The 17,348-nt window shown below is 40.0% G+C and overlaps 1 protein-coding gene across 1 annotated transcript in view; it reads left to right on the top strand.

The window, feature by feature from the left end:
• The window catches only part of LOC134649719 (E3 ubiquitin-protein ligase listerin), a 45,040-nt gene that overhangs the window by 21,553 nt on the left and 6,139 nt on the right, over positions 1-17,348 (top strand). Inside the window, exons 21-31 of the mRNA XM_063504550.1 lie at positions 182-350; positions 1,014-1,262; positions 1,313-1,561; positions 4,278-4,464; positions 6,769-6,872; positions 8,660-8,792; positions 9,990-10,116; positions 10,555-10,698; positions 11,374-11,522; positions 12,757-12,974; positions 16,507-16,680. Of these exons, the coding sequence (XP_063360620.1) occupies positions 182-350; positions 1,014-1,262; positions 1,313-1,561; positions 4,278-4,464; positions 6,769-6,872; positions 8,660-8,792; positions 9,990-10,116; positions 10,555-10,698; positions 11,374-11,522; positions 12,757-12,974; positions 16,507-16,680 (1,903 nt within the window). The remainder of the gene's footprint in view (positions 1-181; positions 351-1,013; positions 1,263-1,312; positions 1,562-4,277; positions 4,465-6,768; positions 6,873-8,659; positions 8,793-9,989; positions 10,117-10,554; positions 10,699-11,373; positions 11,523-12,756; positions 12,975-16,506; positions 16,681-17,348) is intronic.

Raw genomic sequence — 17,348 nt, 5'->3', positions numbered from 1 at the left:
CTACCTCAGTTTATAAATATACTTGGTCAACCAGATCTTGACAGTAGAAAAAGGCGGCAAATTTGAAAAATGTAGGCGCGACGGGATATCGTCCCATAGAAAATTTGAATTTCGCGCCTTTTTTTACTGACAAGATTCGGTTGACCAGCTATAAAAACTTAATAAAACTCTACTATTTCAGCGACATATCGAAAGCAGAATGGCGTCAAGTAGTCAGCAACACGGCCATCGTGGAGTATCTCACAGAGATGGTGGACGCGGTGGGTTGGGAGGCTGCGGCCGCCAGCTGGGACTTCACCACCATCTCGCTATGTTCCCTCGCCGGGAGAATACACCCAGGGTGTCCTAAGGTAACAACACAACACACAACAACACGGCCATCGTGGAGTATCTCACAGAGATGGTGGACGCGGTGGGGTGGCAGGCTGCGGCCGCCAGCTGGGACTTCACCACCATCTCGCTATGTTCCCTCGCCGGGAGAACACACCCAGGGTGTCCTAAGGTAACAACACAACACACAACAACACGGCCATCGTGGAGTATCTCACAGAGATGGTGGACGCGGTGGGGTGGCAGGCTGCGGCCGCCAGCTGGGACTTCACCACCATCTCACTATGTTCCCTCGCCGGGAGAACACACCCAGGGTGTCCTAAGGTAACAACACAACACGACACACAACAACACGGCCATCGTGGAGTATCTCACAGAGATGGTGGAGGCGGTGGGGTGGCAGGCTGCGGCCGCCAGCTGGGACTTCACCACCATCTCGCAATGTTCCCTCGCCGGGAGAACACACCCAGGGTGTCCTAAGGTAACAACACAACACACAACAACACGGCCATCGTGGAGTATCTCACAGAGATGGTGGACGCGGTGGGGTGGCAGGCTGCGGCCGCCAGCTGGGACTTCACCACCATCTCGCTATGTTCCCTCGCCGGGAGAACACACCCAGGGTGTCCTAAGGTAACAACACAACACACAACAACACGGCCATCGTGGAGTATCTCACAGAGATGGTGGAGGCGGTGGGGTGGCAGGCTGCGGCCGCCAGCTGGGACTTCACCACCATCTCGCTATGTTCCCTCGCCGGGAGAACACACCCAGGGTGTCCTAAGGTAACAACACACAACAACACGGCCATCGTGGAGTATCTCACAGAGATGGTGGAGGCGGTGGGTTGGGAGGCTGCGGCCGCCAGCTGGGACTTCACCACCATCTCGCTATGTTCCCTCGCCGGGAGAACACACCCAGGGTGTCCTAAGGTAACAACACAACACACAACAACACGGCCATCGTGGAGTATCTCACAGAGATGGTGGAGGCGGTGGGGTGGCAGGCTGCGGCCGCCAGCTGGGACTTCACCACCATCTCGCTATGTTCCCTCGCCGGGAGAACACACCCAGGGTGTCCTAAGGTAACAACACACAACAACACGGCCATCGTGGAGTATCTCACAGAGATGGTGGAGGCGGTGGGTTGGGAGGCTGCGGCCGCCAGCTGGGACTTCACCACCATCTCGCTATGTTCCCTCGCCGGGAGAATACACCCAGGGTGTCCTAAGGTAACAACACAACACACATACAACAACACATCATCGATAGATAGTTAGACGCACACACTCACGCACCCAGGCACACAGTTACGCATGCACATTTACACACGCGCGCGCGCGCGCATTCATGCGCATTCACACACGAACGCGCAATTACAGACACACACGCAATCACACACAAGCGCATACACACACACACACACACATACACACACACACACACACGCACGCGCGCGCGTGCACAAGTTGCAACAAGCTATTAGAAATTAAACAAGAAAGCAGGGAAGCAACATGGTATTTCATCACGTGACAAAACATTGGTTCAGGGTAATCAGGGTAAATAAACAATGTATAATCATAAAATGATTCTTATATTAGGTAATTATATTCTTACTAATACTAGCGACCGGAGCGAACGATAGCGGAAAGTCACAGAACAATACCGTCTAAATTTATCATTGTATCAGCGCTTAAATTACGATTTTCCTTAAATGGAATCACCCCAATAACTACATCTTATTCAAATGTACCTATTCAGTTGGTATATCAAACATCTCATAAGTCGAAATATTCGCTTTAGTTACAGGCTTAAATAGATTACTGACTAAATATATGCGACGGTTATTAATATAGCACTGTACTATTCCATGGAAAGCCGTTCGGGGAACACCGTGATTCAAGTCATACATCAGGCCTAACGTTCTGGCAGCGTGCGTAAACGACTCATTATCAGAATATGTTATACGCAGAAATTCCGAACTACTATTCACATTTCCCGTTAACAAATCATACACTGTGGTTTCTGGACATGAGTATACAAAATTTATGAATAAATGCTCGTAATTTTTAGACACATATGAAAGATCTTCTTTGGTAAATTGTACAAAGTTTGTGTTTAATATTCTATACTCGTCGTCTTCAAATGGTTTACCGGACAAACCGAATTTGTAAGTCCTGGATATCTCGGGCCTGATGCAAACGCGACCGTTGAGTATATTACTAATCGGAATTCGCGAGTTATAAAGGTCATCTAGTCTCGGTTCTATCTGTTCCCATGTTTCGGATAAGATCATCCAACCATTCTTTGGAAAATAATCCGTTCTGTGTAAAAGAGAGGGTTTATTTTCCTCTACCAGACCTTTTATACAGTTGTCATTCCACGCGGATACACACCAGACGCTTGAATCTTTCTTCAAAAGCGGATAAGTCCCGAGAAAATACTCGAAAAAGTCAGGAGAAATTCTCAAATCGTCTTCTAAAACTATAACAGCTTTATACTTTAGTATCCTGAAGACATGGTTCAGTGCATACTTATAGTGGCGACCGATAGCAAGTATTGGCACTTTCAAATAGGTGATACTAAAATCCCATTTAACTAAATTCTGGACATACGTCGTTGTGTTGGAACAGAAGTGGGCCACAATAATAGGGAAGGTTTCTATATTCGGTCGGAGTAGTCTTAGACTATTCATAGAATGTTTTAAAAACTGTTCGTTGCATGTCATTACTAAAATAGGTATCACCAGTTCTTTATTTCTTGGTAGGAAAGGGTTGTTTGTGCCTGGTATATTGTCCGTTTTTCTGATCTTCATAATAAATAGCAAATATAGAAGTATTGGCACCGGAATAAACCATTTATCGTAGTATTTTCGTAGATTCAGTCGCATTTTGATTCAATACACGACATTCGTTAACATTACTTTAACGTTCACGTACGCTTGCTATTTAAGTTAGTATAGCACTGAAAAAAACCATAAATATTAACATGATAAATGTTTGCATATTGAGCAAAATTTTTATGTTTTTAATCACGCCTGAGCAATCACAGTAGATGGATATTTTAGATAAAGGCATAACGGCAATCATTGATACGACCGTCGACGCGAACAATAAACACATTTTGTTTTTAATACTTCTGAAAATCAACACAATGGAGTGTTTTGTCGATGGATTTTTTTAACGGGGCACGTTCGCCGCTTGTATCCCCATTTAATTTTGTCCCAGCGGCGGTCACGTGGGGTGGGGACAAATGGGAATATTACCGTATCACTTGAACACGAACACAATTTAACAACACATAAAGGACAATTTTAGATATGTAACGCAATTGAAAAAATCCATGGCAGGTATTATATAGTGCAATTCGTACGATAACGTCAATTTGAAGGTAGAGTTCTTCTCTTTCCGAACAGACTCTAATTTGGTATTTGTCGAATGTCGACTCTTGACCTGAACTGATAAAATTTAAAAATGTAGGTAATAATATATTTGGAGGTGTAAATTAAGGCTCTTCTAACGTCAAAATGACATTAGGATAATGCGCCAGTAACTGACCACTGGCCAATAACTGGCCACTCTAAACTAAAAATGAATTCTACTCACCTATAAACAGAATTCATTTTGGTATAAAGTTCAATAACTGGCCAATCACCTTACACTACACCTTATACTAAAATGAATTCTGTTTATAGGTGAAGGTCATTTTTAGTTTAGGGTGGCCTGTTACTAACAGGTGGCCAGTTACTGGCGAATTACCCTATATGAAATAAGTGTTGCGCGTCAGGCATTATACTGTTAAAGCTAACAATCTTCAACGAACGCTACAGAATACATAACTATACATATGCATAGTATGTATCCAAAGTCAATATTACGGAGACGTATATTCTCCACGGTTAATTATTACATTATACCTAGATGTAATTATAAAACTGGTTGTTCTCAGGCAACGATGTTGGCGCGTTCAGTCCTGCGCCTATTCCTGGCGGTCCAACGGTTCGTCAACTCCATCCGCGGCGAGTGCCTCAAACGGGAGCCTTTACCTCACGTCGCTGAACTGCCCACGGAGTGGAAGGACATATTCTCACCCGACCTGCAGTGCAACTTGTTCTCTATCGTCGTTAAAGTGCTGGGTAAGTGTCACTAACGGGAGCCTTTACCTCACGTCGTTGAACTGCCTACTGAGTGGAAGGACATCTTCTCACCCGACCTGCAGTGCAACTTGTTCTATATCGTCGTTAAAGTGCTGGGTAAGTGTCACTAACGGGAGCCATTACCTCACGTCGTTGAACTGCCTACTGAGTGGAAGGACATCTTCTCACCCGACCTGCAGTGCAACTTGTTCTATATAGTTGTTAAAGTGCTGGGTAAGTGTCACTAACGGGAGCCTTTACCTCACGTCGTTGAACTGCCTACTGAGTGGAAGGACATCTTCTCACCCGACCTGCAGTGCAACTTGTTCTATATAGTTGTTAAAGTGCTGGGTAAGTGTCACTAACGGGAGCCTTTACCTCACGTCGTTGAACTGCCTACTGAGTGGAAGGACATCTTCTCACCCGACCTGCAGTGCAACTTGTTCTATATCGTCGTTAAAGTGCTGGGTAAGTGTCACTAACGGGGGCCTTTACCTCACGTCGCTGAACTGCCTACTGAGTGGAAGGACATCTTCTCACCCGACCTGCAGTGCAACTTGTTCTATATAGTTGTTAAAGTGCTGGGTAAGTGTCACTAACGGGAGCCTTTACCTCACGTGGTACTATCGACGATGTGAAACATAACAAAGCGAAGTGTTGCCTCTGCGTTTCACTTGTAAGTTTGTAAGTGCGACAGAGAAGCAAAAATTCATTCGTGGTTCGCGACCGGCCCACAGATCACGAAACAAATTCCGGAATCTTACTCTTTTACTCCAAGGCGTAATTAGAGTGGTAGAGAAAGATGTCCACGACTTGCGAACTTCGGTGTTCGCGGTAGGCCCTCAGACTCTTATCGTCGTTAAAGTGCATGGTAATATTATTACTATAATGAATTAATTGTACACAGAAATAAATGTCATATACCAAGAAAAAGTTACCAAGGCCTCCAGGCTGGCCTAACTTCCATCCCATTTTCCAGCTTGCATAATTTATACAGTAGTATTTCTACTTGAAATAAAAACATATTAAATATATTTTCTGAAAATAATTTAATTTGTTCTAATATGAAATAGAAGAAGAAAGAAGAAGAAATACATTTATTTAGCATCAGGTACAAGTAACACACAATACAAGTAACACAACAACTTAGATGCTAAACAGGATCCCCACTCAGCATAATGCCACGGCAAGCCATGACGCTGATTTTCAGTGGGTACCTGACTTAAAACTAATCTACATCTAAACTAAGACTAAACGAGTGGCAACACACAATTCAGACACAGATTACAAAATACATACCATAAAAGAGGGAAACTACAACCAAGAATAAACTTAAATTAAACAGTAGTTCAGCATTTTAGCATGCTTAACGTTGCGGACCGTTGTTGGCTTGCATACTGGAGTTACTGGGTAGGTAAGCAAGCAGGCAACAGGAAGGAGACAATTATGTAGTTTGTACCAGGGATGTTGCGGATGCCGATTTTTTGACATCCGCGGATGCGGATGCGGATGTCAAGATTAGGTACTTAGAAAACGTCAAATATTACATTTTTAGTATTTTTTTATTTAAAAAAAAACGAAACGTTTAGTATTTGAACAAGAATATAGGTGCGTTATATTTAATAAACAGTAACTTGGCTGACTTTTCTGGATCTAGACGATTTCGTTATAGGTAATTATGAAATTACCTAGCACTTACGCCGCCCCTAAGACGTTCCTGTACCGACTTGTTCGACATCCGCATCCGCATAAGCTCCGCATCGATTTTATGCGGATGCGGATGCGGATGTTGAAAATAATGCGGAAGTTCCGCGGTTGCGGATGCGGATGCGGATGTTCGCAACATCCCTGGTTTGTACGTTCAACAAGTATGCTGCTATATGTACTTCTAAATGATTGATTCTAATTCTAATTCTAATCATACAGGATTGTGACTCTTGGAGACCCTATACATCTCTAAGGATAATTTGATAAACTATGTTATTTTTTAGTTCTGACACTTAGAGACATTTACACCTCTAAATAAGTTTAGATTTTTTTCCATGTATCTGTTTTGTTTTTATTTTAATATTATTATTATAGTTTTTTTATGTAATTCGACATTAAGAGACCTTATACATCTCTAAGTAATTGTATTACGTTAGTTTGATTTGGTAGTTGTAGTTGTATTTAATAATTGTTGATGTATAATTATTATTATTTTGCTTGTATGTAAATTCAATGTTGACGTGTAAAAGTGCCCTTGTGGCCTATTTGCTGAATAAATGTTGAAGTTGAAGTTGAAGTTGAAATTGTACGTTTTAGGTGAAGCGGAAAGGTCCCTCACGGCGCCGCGCGCTGCTTTCATCGACGCCTTGCTGCCCGTCGCGCGGACGCTGGATTGGCACGCGCTACCGCAACAATACAAGGTACATTCACGGCTAGAAACATTCATCAACAATACAGTCTGTTGCTATATTATAGGACCGTCTTTGTCAATTTTAATTTTTAACAGGGAATCATTCTGCTGAATTTTAACAAGCATCTTTGTCTTTAAAAAAAAATTAGGTAAATGTGGCTAATTCCGTCATAGGGACTATTCCGTCCATGCACGTTTTTCTCGGACAACTAACAAAATTGAGCAATTCATCGACAAAGCAGCGCGCGATTGCTTTTAGTTTCAGTAATCAAAAGCATATCGGTTTTTTTTCCTATACGATTGAAAATTAAAGAAATATACGGTTGACGGAAGCCACATTGACCTTACCTAACATGCTAACATTAAAAAAATGTGTTTTTTTTTTAATCCAAACATATTTTTTTTTTTAAGTCTAATCTGCAATCGGCTGTTCTAGCCATAATCAGATGGTTTATGTTTTTTTTTTAATTATTATTTAGGGTGGTGTTCCACTGAGCACCATCACCAGTTTGCGTGGGGGCTTATTGTCTCTGATCTAGCCCTAGAATGTGCCATCTTTTTAGCCTCGGTATGTAGTCTTGTTCGTGTAGAGACAAACCAAAGAAAGTCTGCAGCGCTAGATTAAAAGTAGTTTTTAAAAATCAGTATGCGACAACACCACAGAAAATGGATTAAATAGTCTTGATACTTGTGAAATTTCTACCATATTTACCGTCTATGAAAAAATTAATCTGTATGCACAGCTTAATTTTTATGGTAAAATAAATTTCATTCCAACAATAAATGTCACTATTAATATGTAGACATATACTAATATTGATAAATAATATTGGGAGAATGTGACATTTGGCTTCATCAAAATTAATAAGCTTTTGTAATATCCGCGACGGCGGTAAATAGGTACAGAGGGCCTACCGCGAACACCGAAGTTCTCAATATGCGAGCATCTTTCTCTTTTACTCCCATTAAGGCGTAATTAGATTGACAGAGAAATTGCCCGCAATTTGCGAACTAAAGTTTTCGGAAAAACGAAATAAACCATTAAAACAATAAACATATATTAAAAATTAATTTTAGCTTTAACTAGTAGGTACCCATGCCGTGAGCATAAGCATGGAGGTTGTGGGTTCGACTTCGAGCTCAAAACCCGGCTAGTACCAATGAGTTTCTCGAAATGTTAGAGGAAGTTCATAAGTATGCCTATACCTATTAGGTGTGTTCAATTTGCTGTGAAACATTAGTCTAAACCAATATTATATTATCTAAGTAGGTACATATGGTGAAGTATTAAGATGTTTCATTCCACTTACCCGTCATCAACTCCAAATTTTGTAAACATTGTCGTTTTTCAGCTTGAATCGCCTCGTGCTGACTTTTTACAAGTGTAAAATTATTCGTCATGCGGAAAAGTAACTCCCGCACGCCGGTTTTGTAAGGTTTCACCATGTTTATTCCGTTCATCACAAAACACAATGAATATTTAAACGATTTTGACAAACACATACCATAGTGCATGACGTTTACTGACTGCTTAAAAAACATTGCCATATGTAGTTTTTTAATTCGATGTCAAATTATTGCGCTGCAGACTTTCTTTGGTTTGTCTCTAACAGGTTTCTGGCTAGTTCGTTACAGTGGTTTTGAAGTCTTGTACTTTTTGCAGTATTTGTTTACCTCTTGTTTTATAGTTGTCATTTCTGTTGTCACAAAAAAAAATAACGGAAAATGTGTTATAATTTTAACATTGACATATTATGTTAGGTATAAATGCTCGTACTTACCAGAAGTATGTTCCAGAACGGTGAGCTCTCGGTGGCGCGCCTGTTGCAAGCGGCGGTGACCGCGCTGTGTGCGCCGGCGCACCCCGCCTACAAGTACCTCGCGCACGGCCTGCTGGCCGCGCTGGCCAAGCCCCTGGTGCTGCATGACGGTACGGCAACTTTGTGTTCACTTATTTACCAAAAATCTCTTCTAACGAAACGAAAACTTTGAATAAAAAAGCGGCCAAGTGCGAGTCGGACTCGCCCATGAAGGGTTCCGTATTTAGGCGATTTATGACGTAAAAAAAAAACTACTTACTAGATCTCGTTCAAACCAATTTTCGGTGGAAGTTTACATGGTAATGTACATCATATATTTTTTTTAGTTTTATCATTCTCTTATTTTAGAAGTTACAGGGGGGGGGACACACACATTTTACCACTTTGGAAGTGTCTCTCGCGCAAACTATTCAGTTTAGAAAAAAATGATATTAGACACCTCAATATCATTTTTGAAGACCTATCCATAGATACCCCACACGTATGGGTTTGATGAGAAAAAAAAATTTTTGAGTTTCAGTTCGAAGTATGGGGAACCCCAAAAATTTATTGTTTTTTTTTTCTATTTTTGTGTGAAAATCTTAACGCGGTTCACAGAATACATCTACTTACCAAGTTTCAACAGTATAGTTCTTATAGTTTCGGAGAAAAGTGGCTGTGACATACGGACGGACAGACAGACATGACGAATCTATAAGGGTTCCGTTTTTTGCCATTTGGCTACGGAACCCTAAAAACGATATAGGTCGCCAAACGCGACTCTAAAATGTGTGCGTGTAAAAAACAACGATAGATCAGGGGCCCGTTTCTCACAAGCTTGTAACTTGTAATACAAGTAGAAGTCCATTTGTAACAAAAGCTGTCAAAAAGTGACATCCGCCTGTATTAAAAGTTACAAGCTTTTGAGAAACGGGCCCCAGGTGAAAAAAAATGCTATAATCGGTATACTTCAGTTGGTAGACCGAGAGGCCGTTGTCCTAAAGTCGTGAGCTTGAACCCCGTAGCGGTGAAATTTTCCTTTTAATTCAAAAAAAGTTTCAAACATGCTCCTTCAATTTAATGGAGGATATTTGCAAGTTCTTGCAAAAAATTCCTCGGTTATATATATTATAAATTAGTTATCAATCAAACAAATGTATTATTTCTTTCACTAGCGGAGAAACTAGCAGCATGGACCAACGACGACTCCAACGACGATTCCGAATCACCGCGTTCTCAACTCGCGATATGCGGCTTACAACCCGCACTCACCAAGTTACAAGAACTAGTCGACGCAGCCTTACACACGCTCAAGTGAGTACACACAGTATGGTCACCGGCACGGTCGCCATGTGATTACTCCGAATCACCGCGTTCTCAACTCGCGATATGCGGCTTACAACCAGCACTCACCAAGTTACAAGAACTAGTCGACGCAGCCTTACACACGCTCAAGTGGGTTTGATGTTAGAAAAAGTGCTTCGGAAGTTAATGAAATGTGCCTCTACTCCCGTTCGTTCTGTGTATCAAAAATTAAATGGGGGAAACGCCAAAACAAAAGAATCACCATCGATATCATTTTCATTGAATTAGAAATTACTTTGAATTAGCATTGTCATGAAAAAATCTGCCTCTGCGCTTTTAACTGTAACACATTCATTGCCACTCAGCCAAACAAGACATCCGCGCCAGGCCGCAATAATTTCGTCATAATATGATAAAATCGGAATCGTGGTACTACACCTTTATAATATAACCATGATTCCGACTATCGGGTCGTCCGGCCTGGCAACGAAATCATAAAATACCCAATAGTCGGGTTTTCGGCATTGAATGTGTTAATACTTTTGATGGTATTTTATACTGTAGTTTTAACCCTTACATTGCCCGCAGGGTGGGAGAGGAGACGTGCGAGATGGTGCCGGGAACTGACAGCCACAGCGTGGCTCTAGGCTACCTGTTGCTAGGAGACGCGGCCTGCACCATCTGCCAGCTCTCGCGAGGTGACCTAGTGCATCACTACATCGAGATCTTCAGGTAATTTTATTCTTAACTAGCGACCCGTCTGTTTCGCACGGGTTAACAAATTATACATAAACCTTTCTCTTGAATCACTCTATCTATTAAAAAAAACCGCATCAAAATCCGTTGCGTAGTTTTAACCTTTTCAACGCCAAGAGCCACTAAAGTCGTCCAGTGCTGTCGTGCCCATGACGCCAACAGCCACTAAAAAGGCTATGACGGACGCTGTCAAAGCAATTTTCCTGCTGACAGATAAAGTTTATTTTCGCTCTTCATATTGCAACCATTTGGCGTATAAGCCACATTTTAGCATGGGAAAAGCGTTGAAAAGGTTAAAGACAAGCCTAAAGACATAGCCTAGCTGTGGTTGGGCTTTGACATTGTATCTTTACTTCCCAATATTTATTTGAGTTTGTGATGAATTTATTTTGGTATTGATATTTGATGATGATTTTTGTCTGTATTTAATAAGTAGTTGATGATCGTAATATAAAGTCGTATAGATTAGCCTAAAGAATTTAGGTATAATGTGACTACTTAAAATTCGTCGGAGCGATGCAAGCCAAATCCTTCGATCAGTTTTATGTGCTTTAAAATATGCTAAAAATTTAGATTTTATGTTTTTAGCGACGTAATTAACTAATCACGAATCGCCGGTCACTCCAAAATCCAAATTATGTTTCGTTACAGGGAGCCTCGGCACGCCGAGGTGCTGGTGGCGTGCGCGTTGCGGCTGCTGCCCGCGGCCGTGGCGGCGCACGCGCAGGACAGCGGCACGGCCCCCGCCCCCGCACAGTACGCCGCCATGTTCCTGACCCCGCCTGAATTCTCCGTCCGGGGTCAGTTCATAATTCATAATTCATTTATTGCGTTTATAATCATGTGTTACATAAGGTCTTACAAAGGGCATTTTACAGCTAGCGTTCACATGAACCCCGTTAGGGTACATAGCAATGTACTTAACTAAAACTTAATACTAAAGTAAATTAGTGAAAAATAATTAAAAATTTAACAATTAATAAAAATATTTTTCATTTTAACTAGTTTACAAAGTAATAGGTTAAATTTAACGTCGACAATAAAATAAATTAGTTCAATTTATGTATAAGTATATAATTATTAAAGAATTCATTTAAGTATATGTAATAATTAATAAAAATAAAAATAAAAATAAAAATAAGTTTTACGGGGAACCTTACAAATGGATGTTTAATTTTTTTTTCTACTCCCGTACTTTCATTTGTCATTTAAAGGGTCATGCACACGCCTTTAAAACCCTACCTTATAGTTGTCAAGAGAAGTCTTTAGTCTATTGCCTAAAAAAAGAATTTGTGCATACGCGCAGTATCTTTTTGGCGATCTGACGATACTTGTAATGACCACTTAAAAAATATTGAATGAAATACAGTGTTGCCAACCATATTTTAAATGTCATCTCTGACAAGTAAGTGAACCGTAGACATGGGTTCTTTTTTAATTTCATTCATTCATTCATTCTTTTCTCGCCCGTACCCTTCATTTTTGCTACTTCTTGAATTAAAAATATTTGTTACATTTACAATTTTATTTCATAGGAAGTGCTCGGTCGTAGAAAAACTATCGTATGCAACGTCGATTAACCGTGTCAAAAAATACTCGCGGCGTCTTTATTAAGAATTTTCGGCTTCGCTTCAAACCGTTACTCCCGCCGCTCGCCTTTTTTGACCTCCCTTAAACAACGGCTGCATAAAATACTAATACAATATGTCTACACTCACCCTTACCTAGCTGCTGGACGAGAGAGGGGTCAGACGCGCGGGAGGAGTACATATGACCTTTTGAATGACATTACCTATCCATCCACGGCACGATCAAGCGCTGCCTTGTACCTCAATATTAAACATACTAAATTCTGTTATATATATACATTTTTGTGGAAGCTGATTATACTTTATATACGTCAAACCGTCTACTTCATTGAAGAGCACCGAATTATCCTACACAATACAATTTCAAGGGCGTTTTAAATCGGGAATTTGTCAAGGATGGGAAGCATTCTTTTTCAAGTGTTTGTAAATATAGAATTCCCCCTAGATCCCCCCTCAGCCCTGGACGTGGGGCGGCTGTCGTGCCGCTCGGTGTGCCACGGCGCGCGCTGGGCGGGCGGCGCGCTGCGCGGCTGGTGGGGCGCGGCGCCGGCGCGGGCGGCGCGCGCGCTCGAGCGGCTGCTGAAGGCCTACGTGTCGCCGCACCTCATCAAAGAGCAGCTGACGGCCGTCAGTGCGGGCGCGGAAGGTTTAGAGGACGCCGAGGTATGTCAAAGTGTTTGTTGCGCTATCTACTACGGAAGCTGAATATGTGCTCGGTAACTTTTTAGAGAAACCGGTTGCCGGGGTCGCCCGGATGTTCGAGAGACTATTTAAGCTTCCGGAAACACGAGTGATTAAGGACGCGAAAGGTTTAAAAGGTGCAAAGATAAGATGCGATGCTATATTTACTTAGGTAGCTAAATATATGGCGATACTTTCCAAATTATGAGTTTGACAGACATAATTAGACGATTACTTTGTCCCCGCAGTTGATTAACACTTTTAGTGCCGATCGCCCCATTTTCACTACGAAATAAACACATGTAGTGTGTTCTTGGCGCCGGCGGTGAATGTGTCGTTTTCTATATCCACGAGTGAAACTGAATATATGGCATCAGTTTTTAAAATATGACTTTATTGAGGCCGCACAAGTTTTGCGGCACTCTCTATGGTCGTATCTTGCCTTCAATTATTAAAGAGCGGATGTCGACTGTTGGTGCAGAAGCACAAAATTTAAATTATGACATAAAGAAAAACGTCGTGCCAAAACGGGCGATTTAAATTACGACACATGAAAAGATCATTGGCGCTACGTGATATAATTTATTTCCACATCAACACTGTGATGTGGGACGTTGAATGAAACAACTTGCTTGGAGTATCGATCTATAATATCTTGAATAACGTCATGTAAAAGCTTATATAGGGCTAAACCAAGGGAGTGTGAGTGTACGCGTAGCGCACCCACTACATCTCCATTCCTTGAGAAAAAAAAAATAGATTACCGTAATATAATATGTTACACTCAATAATCTATTTTTTTTTTATTTAACCTGTAACATTTATGGTTCAATAATTCATGGTTGTAATTTTATATGATAATAAAATTAAAATAAGGCATTAAGATAAGTAACACAAACAAAAAGTTTCTAATTTTGAAATTCTCATTATAATCACTTAATTACAAATTCGTGCCTTGATGACGAAACGAAACTTTCACATAATATGTATCGCTTATTTTTAGCATAATTATATTCGATAAAATAATTTTAAATTCACACAAAGAAAGTTCATAATAGTAATAAGAAAACATTTTTATATCAAGTAAAAGTTCAAAAATCAATATTAAAAAAAACACTAAAAAATACAATAAAAAAAATTGTCCATGTTTGTTATTTTTCGTACGTAGTTTCTTTTTCATTAATTTATCATATCATGGTTCTTGCAAGCATTTATTTTTAAGTTCATTTCATTTAGGTATACCTACTCACTAGTTAAACACGTCAGTACTTCCATCATTTACATATATTTACTAAATTATTTCATAAAGTGTGCATCTAAAGCGTGCATCTCTTTTACGGCAAGGGTACACAACGCATTTACCTTTGTGGTCGGCCGACCTTACTATAATTATTTATTTGGCTCAGGATACAAGGATATTTTATTTTTGCGCGCGCACACATACATATATTTATATTCACATTCAGGCAGTTCTTTTAACACTTCCTTACATCATATCCTTCCATGTGTCCAAGGTGTCTCCACAATTGATACTCGACCGAATCATGGTCAGACATCCAAGGATTCCGTGCCTGCCTTGTATCCTGGCGTACCCTTGCTAACCTAATCGCTCAAGGCCGCCTCTCGGGCCACCGAAGATGCGATAGGTATATATACTTCTTTCTATTCATTTTCTTTCATATTTCACTGTCACAAAAAGAAACACATTCAAAAATCAACCACATAACACACCATGAAAACTTCAACAAATAAGAATTTCAACAACTCTTAGTTGATCAGGCTAATCGTCCTTTGAAAAACTTATCTGTTTTAGTTTTCCCAATCATTTTGCTAACGCACTTTTCTAATAACAAACAAATTCCATTTTACTCATAAAACAATCAAAAACCAAACTTTCTTTAGGACTTTCCATACACACAGTTACAAACATATTTACAGACCTTTTAATTCAACCCTTGAAATCCAACATTAAACTTTACTTTAAACATACCGAATACCCGCAAACTCTGTTCCTAATCCTAATTCAATTCAATATTATTCTTTATAATACCTCATTTTATTTTAAAAGTCATATCCATTAATATAAAAGTCATTATTTTGTATGTTTCTTATGTCAAATCCGTGTATAAAAAAAATGTCTAGACTGATACAATATTAAACAACATCATTAAGAAAAAACATTAAAAATTCGAAGTAAAAATAAACTTAATCTATGAAAGTTAAACATTAAATGTATATGGATAAAGTCGTAACATATTACGTGACATACCTACTGTCATATTTTTAAATCTGAAACTTGAAACATAATTTCAGTGTTACTTATTAATCTTTAAATTTAATTTTATTACAATAAATTTTAAATGATCTAAATCTGTGTACGAAGACTATGAAACTTGAGATGAAATAACAGACGACGCCTGCGAATCCTTGTATGGAGTGCACGCGCCGCCGTCATGTGCCATATTTGTCAAGGATGAAAGTATGTCATGTACCTACCTATACCCTTAAGCCAAATAAATTGCTAGAATACCTATATTTTTTTTTACTACATAACAACTAACTACATAACTTTGGGTATTACACATTTTAGGAATACAACTTCAGAACAGAAAAAAAAATCTACGAAATTATAACTGTATCAATAAAGCACTCTTTCATTTTAACATGATGGATTTCTCGTCGTCTGTGCCGATCCTTTTTATTTCTATTTAGCACCCATCCTTCGGCCTCACGACACGAACAACGCCCAGCAGCATACCAACACCATCACTACAAATCCCGCCTTTTTATTACATAACTTTGAAATAGACCATCTTTAACCATTATTTTCTGTCCATCCAAATTTTTGTCCATAAGTCACCAGTAGTTAAGATTTTACACTTTCTGAAAATAACGAATTTATTTCACGATCGAAGGAGAGTCACTGTTCACGCACTTCGTCTTTTTATGACTGTAAATCTAGTATATATAACTTAACTTAATTAAATAATTTAATGAAATGTGTCCAACTGTCCATTGTCACTAGTTTATCAAAGCACAAATTGATGAAGTAAAGCTCCAGCAACCAATTCACTATAAGTGTTCAAACAGTTCCACGGATTTTAATAGTAGTTAATAGTTAATTGCCTTTGAAATAAAAATAAAGTCCACTTCGCAGTATTTAAATTTGTCCACTGTCAATTTCACTATTGTTTATAGTTATCACAATTGTCCATAAATTATTTTTCATATTTAATTTAAAGATGAATTTTGCTTTTGGTTCTCTGCCTGGCGCGGCGCGCCGCCAGTGCAGCGCAAGGCCGCACTGGCAGGATCGCCATGTGATGTGGGACGTTGAATGAAACAATTTGCTTGGAGTATCGATCTATAATATCTTGAATAACGTCATGTAAAAGCTTATATAGGGCTAAACCAAGGGAGTGTGAGTGTACGCGTAGCGCACCCACTACAACACTATTGGTCATATTCATAAGTTGTCGAAGCACAGGTAACACAAATGATACGCTTGCCACAGGTGACGGTCCACCCGTCGACCAACGAGGTGGTGGTGACGTACCTGGTAGAAGACCGTCCTCTGGAATTGTCCGTGTCGCTGGGCGCGGCGCACCCGCTGCATCCGCCGCGCGTCGCGGCCCCCCGCGCGCCGCACCACAGCACGCACTGGCTCGCTGTTTACCTCGCTTACCAGGTAACTTGCCATTCCTTAACTATATGCCAAACATTTAGGCGCAAACTATTTACTTGGCTGGTTAACAAATGTTTCTATAGTACCACGGAATATTTTAATAATGTGAGTATGTCGTTAACATAGGTTATTTTAGCGACTAAGCTAAAAATGTAAAATTTGCATGACTTATTTAAGTCCTAGATATATGGACCTGTGTAAATTAGCCTAAGATCTTGTATATACTATATCTATCGCAAATAAAGATTTATGATTATGATTACAAAGATAAACGAGATGTGGTCGCTGAGACGACACCTTTTGAGGCATTTTCTCCTTTCTATGTTTTTTCTGCTGTTTATAATTTTTTTCTACTCCCGTACTTTTATTTGTCATTTAAAGGGTCGTGCACACATCTTTAAAACCCTATCTTAAAGTTGTCAAGACAAGTCTTTAGTCTATTCCCTAAAAAAGCATTTGTGCATACGCGCAGTATCTTTTTGGCTCTTTTACAATACTTCGTGTAATGGCCACTTAAAAAATACATTGTTGTCAACCTTATAGTCATAACACACTGTCGCACCGCAACGCGACCTTGGTTCGTCGCACCCATAAGTGAGAGCGAGAAAGAAATATATCTTTCTCGCTCTCGCTTATGGGTGTGAATGTCATATCTGACAAATAAGTGAACC

Source organism: Cydia amplana, chromosome 7 (assembly GCF_948474715.1).
Source record: "Cydia amplana chromosome 7, ilCydAmpl1.1, whole genome shotgun sequence".
Classification (NCBI taxonomy): domain Eukaryota; kingdom Metazoa; phylum Arthropoda; class Insecta; order Lepidoptera; family Tortricidae; genus Cydia; species Cydia amplana.
The sequence above is the reverse complement of the archived record's forward strand: the minus strand, read 5'-3'. Positions and strand labels throughout refer to the sequence as shown.